General features: G+C 36.2%; 1 protein-coding gene across 1 annotated transcript in view; it reads left to right on the top strand.

Annotated features, from left to right (window-relative positions):
• LOC111722568 (butyrophilin-like protein 10) overlaps positions 1–6,054 on the top strand; it is a 24,590-nt gene extending 18,536 nt beyond the window's left edge. The window contains exons 5-9 of the mRNA XM_023508825.1: positions 1,330–1,434; positions 2,065–2,229; positions 5,810–5,830; positions 5,917–5,943; positions 6,049–6,054. Of these exons, the coding sequence (XP_023364593.1) occupies positions 1,330–1,434; positions 2,065–2,229; positions 5,810–5,830; positions 5,917–5,943; positions 6,049–6,054 (324 nt within the window). The remainder of the gene's footprint in view (positions 1–1,329; positions 1,435–2,064; positions 2,230–5,809; positions 5,831–5,916; positions 5,944–6,048) is intronic.
• Positions 6,055–6,287: the final 233 nt, after the last annotated feature.

The following is a 6,287-nucleotide window of genomic DNA, read 5'->3' as shown; positions in this document are numbered from 1 at the left end:
AAATGACTTGTTTTCCTGTGGTAAATCTCCAATAGTGGGATTGCTGGATCAAATGTTAGGTCTACTTTTAGTTATTTGAAGAATCTCCATAGAACTTTCTATAGCGGTTGCACCAGTTTGAAGTCCATCCAGTAGTGTGTAAGTGTTGCTTGTTCTCTGCATCCATGCCAGCATTCATTTTTTAAGAACTTTATGATAAGAGCTATTTTTTTATAGTTAGCAGATATCATATTGTGGTTTTGATTTGTATTCCTCTGATGACCAGTGACATTGAACATTTTTCATATGCTTATTAGCTATTAGTCTGTCTTCTTTCAGAAAGCTTCTGTTCATGTCTTTTACCCACTTTTTCATGGAGTTGAACTTTTCTTGCTGATTTGCTTGAGCTTTTTGAAGATTCTGGTTATTAGCTCCTTATTAAATATATAGCATGTGAATATTTTCTCCCATTCAGTAGACTGTCTATTTGTTCTGTTGATTATTTCCCTGGTTGTGAAGAATACAGCAGAACCTCCATAGTAGACCACATCTCTGCACTGACCACCTCTTAAGTTGACATAATTTTCATAGACCAGACATGTACTCAAGACCACATGTACTTAGTGGGAGACTGACCTCTTTATATTGCTGACCTCTGTAAGTTGTATTTTGACCCTTTGGATGGTGACACACAATATTAAAATTTACCCTCTGTAACTTGACTGTTGAGTCAACTCTGCACCAAGGGGTAGAAGGTGTGGGTTTTTACTCTTAATTTTTTTCTTTAGAATAAGTTCTTTTTCTTATATTTTATCATCACCATGTATTGGATTAAGTCTAATGTCCTGTTATTTGTCATTTCTTGTGGAATATTTTTTTTCATGTGAAGAACTGGTCTGAATTGAAGATATACCTTATAATTACTAAAAAATTTAACAGTTAATTTAAACATCATGGCCCAAAGAAAATGCTCAAAGAGCTGACATTGAAGGAATAGGTTGATATTCTGTATTTTCTAGACCAAAGCAAAAGAAATGTGGTAGAACAATTTGATGTTAGCAAGAACATAGTAACATTTGGAAACATAAACATATGTAAACATAACATAAACATATGTACTTGGAGAGATATGGTAAGGAAAGTGGAGACCTACAGCTGACAAAAAAGAAAATTTCTCTCAGTGAAGTCAGTGAAGCCACACTAAACTGGTTCAAACAAATGAGGGCAGGAAACACCCAAATCTCTGGGTTTATGATCCAAGAAACTGCTAAAAAATTTCACATAGGAATTTAGGGTGTGGATTTCAAAGCATCAAAGTGTTAGCTCAAAAAATTTAAACTTAATCACAAGATCTCCCAGAAAGTTTTCTGTGGTGAATTCAGAGAAGTTCCAGTAGAAGTTAGCTTCAAAAATGATGACATGTTTAATGCCGGCAAGTGTGGACTCTGTCTCAAGGTAATGCCTGACAGGAGCCGTGTCATTAAGGGTGACAAATGTAAGAGTAGAAAACTTTCTAAAGGATATTTCACAGTTCTGCTTTGTACTAGCTCAACTGGACAGAAAATAAAAGCCATTGGTGTCTGGTAATTGGGCAAAGCCATGCACATTTAAGAACCATGAGCCCAAATATCTCCCAGTTACTTGGAATTCAAAAAAAATGTGCATGGATGACTGTTGCCCTATTTGAAGAATGGGTAATGGGAATTGACCAAGAAATAAGGAAGAATAAGTGGTCTATTCTACTGAGAGTAGACAACTATCCTGCCCACCTATAAGTAAAGCATCTTACAAATGTGACACTAAAATTTCTGCCTCCAAACGTAACCCCAGAAATCCAACCTCTTGATCAAGTCATCATAAAATATTTAAAATGTACTCCTGAGCCCAGTTCCTGCAGTCAGAAGTTACTAAAACACAAACCTGTGGTCTGCCTGTAGAAGCAACTTCATCTGTTGCATCAGTTAACACTCTGGACCAGTTGTTCCCAGAATAAAGTTCAGCCACAAACAGTACAGAAGTATTTCAAGAAAGTTGGATTTGTCACACCCCAAGAACACAATACAATGTGCTGGTTCTATTTGTCAGTCCCCCATGGGAGAATTCAAAGGAGTAGATTTTGAAGGTTGTATTGCAATGGATGAGGAGGAGGCAGCCTGTAGCGAGCCTGACCCAGAAGCAATTTTCCAAACAATATTGACTAGAGTACAAACCAGTATTAAAGCACAAGAACCAGCTGATGAAATGGAAGTAGTGAGTATGACATAGAAATTACAGAGCAAAAGCAGAAGATGCTGTGGGAAAATGCCCAAGGGTGCTGAGTGGTATAGCTGTTGTTGAGTGTTTTCTCCACTTATGTTTATAATAAAAATAAGAAAGGTCATAATAAGAGCCAAGATTGACTCTCTCTTTTTTTGTGTGTGTGTGTGGTTTTTGGTCAGGGCTGGATTTGAACCCGCTACCTCCAACATATGGAGCCAGTGCCTTACTACTTTGAGCCACAGGTGCCGCCCAACTCTTTTTTTGTTTTTCAGAAAGAATGTTTAAACTATGCGAGCACAGTAAATGCATGGATTTTATATGATACTGTATGTATCATCTTACTGGGTTTTGACTGTATGTGATTTTGAATGATATTCTCTCATCAAAGGTATTCAACAAAGCAAAGTGTAAACATATACTGTGTTTCCCCAAAAATAAGACCTACCCCCAAAATAAGCCCTCATGGATTTCTATGCATTTGTTAAATATAAGCCCTACCCCAATAATAAGACCTAGTGATGCATTTGGGGGCTGAGAGGAAGCCATCTCCTGAAAATAAGCCCCCCAAATAAATATTAGACAGTGAGAAACATATATATCTCATGTTTCCCTGAAAATAATATATATCTGGTAGGCCCAGTTGCTTATATTAATCATCTCCATATGCTGACCAGATTGTTTCAGTCTCTTGGGTTGTCAGCTTACAGAGGTTCTTCTGTATTTTTAATTAATGAAGTCTCATTTTTATTTATTTTTGTTGTTGCTATGATTACCCTTGGTGTCTTCTTTCTAAATTCTGTGCCCAGACCATTCTCTGTAAGTTTTTCCAACTTTTTCTTCTAGAATTCTTACTGTGTCATGTCTTAGATTTAAGTCTGTTATGCATCTTGACTTAATTTTTGTGAGTGGTGAGTGATACAGATCCTGTTTCAGTCTTCTACCTTTGACTACCTAATTTTCTCAACATAATTTATTGAATAAGGATTCTTTCTTCAGTGTATATTGCTGTTCACTTTATCAAAGATCAGATGGCAATACGGGAATGACTGTATGTCTGGGATCTCTGTTCTGTTGCATTTGTCAATGACTCTTTTTTGTGTGTGAAAGTGCCATGCTATTTTGGTTATAATAGCTTTGCAATACAGTTTAAAGTCTGATAAAGTAATGTCTCCAGATTTATTCCTTTTGCTTAATGTTGCTGTGGCTACACTGATTCTTTCCTCATGCCAAATGAAGCATAGGATTATTGTTTCTAGCTCTGCAAAAAATGACTTTGGCATTTTGATGGAGATTCCACTAAATCTATAAATCACTTTGGGTAATATGGTCTTTTTAACAATGGTGACTGTGCTGATCAATGAGCTTGATCTGTTTTTCCATTTGTTTACATAATCTACATTTTCCTTTCTCAGTGATTCATAATTCTCTTATAGAGATCTATCACCTCTTTGTATAAATATTTTCCTAGGTATTTTGTTTTCTTGGTGACTGTTGTTAAAGGTCTTGAGTCTTTCATTGGATGTTCAGCTTGACTGTTGCTTATTTATAGGAATGCTACATTGATTTTATAACCTGGGGCTTTTCTGAATTTATCAATTACAGGAGTCTCTTGGAAGAATCTTTGGCTTTTTCTAGATATAAGCTCATATCATCAGAAAAGACTGACAGTTTGACCTCCTCCTCCCCCATTTAGATACTATTGATTTCCTTCTCTTGACTTTTAAACACCTTTTTTACCAGAAAAAATTGTATGTGACTAACTTAAATTGTTTAAACTACAGTTCGATAACTCTGTTCTTCCTGGTACATGTTTTTTCTAATACATTCAAAATTTCCTTTACTTCAAATAAGCTTTTTTTGTTTTGTTTTTGTTTTGAGACAGAGTCTCACTCAGTCACCCTTAGTAGAATGCCATGGCATCATAGCTCACAGCAATCTCAAACTCCTGAGCTCAAGCAATCCTCCTGTCTCAGCTGCCCAGGTAGCTGGGACACACATTCCCATCACAATGCCTGGCTATTTTTAGAAGGGCAAGGGTCTCATTTTTGCTCACACTAGCCTCAAACTCCTGAGCTTAAGCAATCTATCTGCCTTGGCCTCCCAAAATGCTAGGATTACAGGTATAAGCCACTGTACCTGGCCTCTAAACAAGTATTGATTCAATTCTAAGTAAATGGTTTGAGCAGAATAATTGGAAATGTAAGTAAGTAAACTGACATGAAGTGGTTTGGAGATTGAGATTACTTTGATGTCAGTGTTGAATTCAATCTGAATGGATTTTTGTTGTATGGACCTATTAGGAGCAGCTTTGCATTTGATCAACAGCTTCCCCTATTGAAAAATATTTTACCTGGCAAATATACTAAATTTTAATACAATTTAAAAGTCAGATAAAGTAGAGACAACATGCAAACATAATAATTTATGTTTTTGTCTCATGAGTCATAGAATATAAATAGTTCTTCTTTGGTTTTAACAAAATAAGTAAAATATTTATTATGTAAATGCCCAGAAAGTAGTAGCTTATTATATACTATTTATAAAAAGAAATACCATTGAACTATTCAATGATGTTACAAAAGAGTGCCTTTTTACATGGGAAATGTTAAAAATTATTCCTTTTTTTTGAGATAGAGTCTCACCCTGTCGTCCTCAGTAGAGTCCCATGGTGTCACAGTTCACAGCAACCTCCAACTCTTGGGCTTAGGCGATTCTCTTGCCTCAGCCTCCCAAGTAGCTGGGACTACAGGCATCTGCCACAATGCAACAATTTTGTTGTTGCAATTTGGCTGGGGCTGTGTTCGAACCCACCACCCTCAGTATATCGGGCCAGCGCCCTACTCACTGAGCCACAGGTGCTGCCTGAAAAATTAATTTTTAAGTAAAAAAAACAAATTTTAAATAAAATTGCTTGGATAATCCTTTTTTTGTTGTTGTAAGGTAAAATATTCTTCACATATACACAATAAAATATTTAAAGTGGTTATTTCTAGGTAATAGAAAGCTAATGGAATCATTTTTGCTTTGATTTTTTTATGAAATAAAAAATCACTTAAGTAGTACTTGTAATTAAGCAAAAACATTAAAATTCACCATCAAAATCTGTAGAAGGGCCTGAGACTCCACCCAGTTATTATGGATAGGCTGCTTGCTGATGCCCTGGTGGGTGCAGAGATTGTATCTTGCTCATCATGATGGGCCTAGTATGGGAGATAGCACCTGGGCTAAAGTGGATCCTCAGAAAACATTTGCTGAGTGATGGGGAATGTTTGCAGTTTATAAATGAATGTCATGAAGGTCAATGAGGTAGTAAATGAAAAGTAATAAAATGTTGCTTGTGGTGGACTCCACACACGTCCCAAGGCTGTTTGTCTCTAACAAGATAGGTGATGTACTTTGTGGACATCTAGGACAAATTGTCCTTTCAGTTTTTGAGCCTCAAATTCCAGAAATCTGACCCAGATATTCACTGATATTACACAAATCATGCAGAGTCAAAGTCTAGTGTGAAGTGTTTTGGAAATTCAGAAATTAACATTTTTCACTTCTTTTTTGGTCTGTTTGTTTTTAGTCAAATTCCGTGAAGATCTTGGTAAGTTCTGTTTCTCTTCTATGCTAAATTGAAAATAAAGCCTATGTTCACTTAGAATACTTATCTCTTTCTGTGATTGGTTGCAGATTCAAGAAGTTTCCTATGAGCAGAGGGTAAGTGAAGTCAAGATTCTCATCTTAGACATGGCATGCACCATTACCTACAACAAACCCTGCCCAGCCATGCAGTTAACCCTGAATGTCTCCCTTTATTTGTAGGTCTGAACAGTGCTTGAAGATTTTCAGGCAAATGCAAAGTGAATAATGTGTTATGTAGTTAAGAATGACTTGACACTTGTTATCTAATCTCTCTGGGATTCTATGGTCAAAGTAAAAGGTTTTGCCCAAATAATCTCTGAGACATTTTTGAACTCAGAAAATCATTTAATTCTAGATATATGGACCTAATGTTAAGTGAGAACCAAGTCACTTTAAAATGGGGGAAGTAGTGTTAGAAA

Source organism: Otolemur garnettii, unplaced genomic scaffold, assembly GCF_000181295.1.
Source record: "Otolemur garnettii isolate 467f Iridium unplaced genomic scaffold, OtoGar3 scaffold00279, whole genome shotgun sequence".
Lineage (NCBI taxonomy): Eukaryota > Metazoa > Chordata > Mammalia > Primates > Galagidae > Otolemur > Otolemur garnettii.
This window is presented reverse-complemented; position numbering and strand designations above follow the sequence as displayed.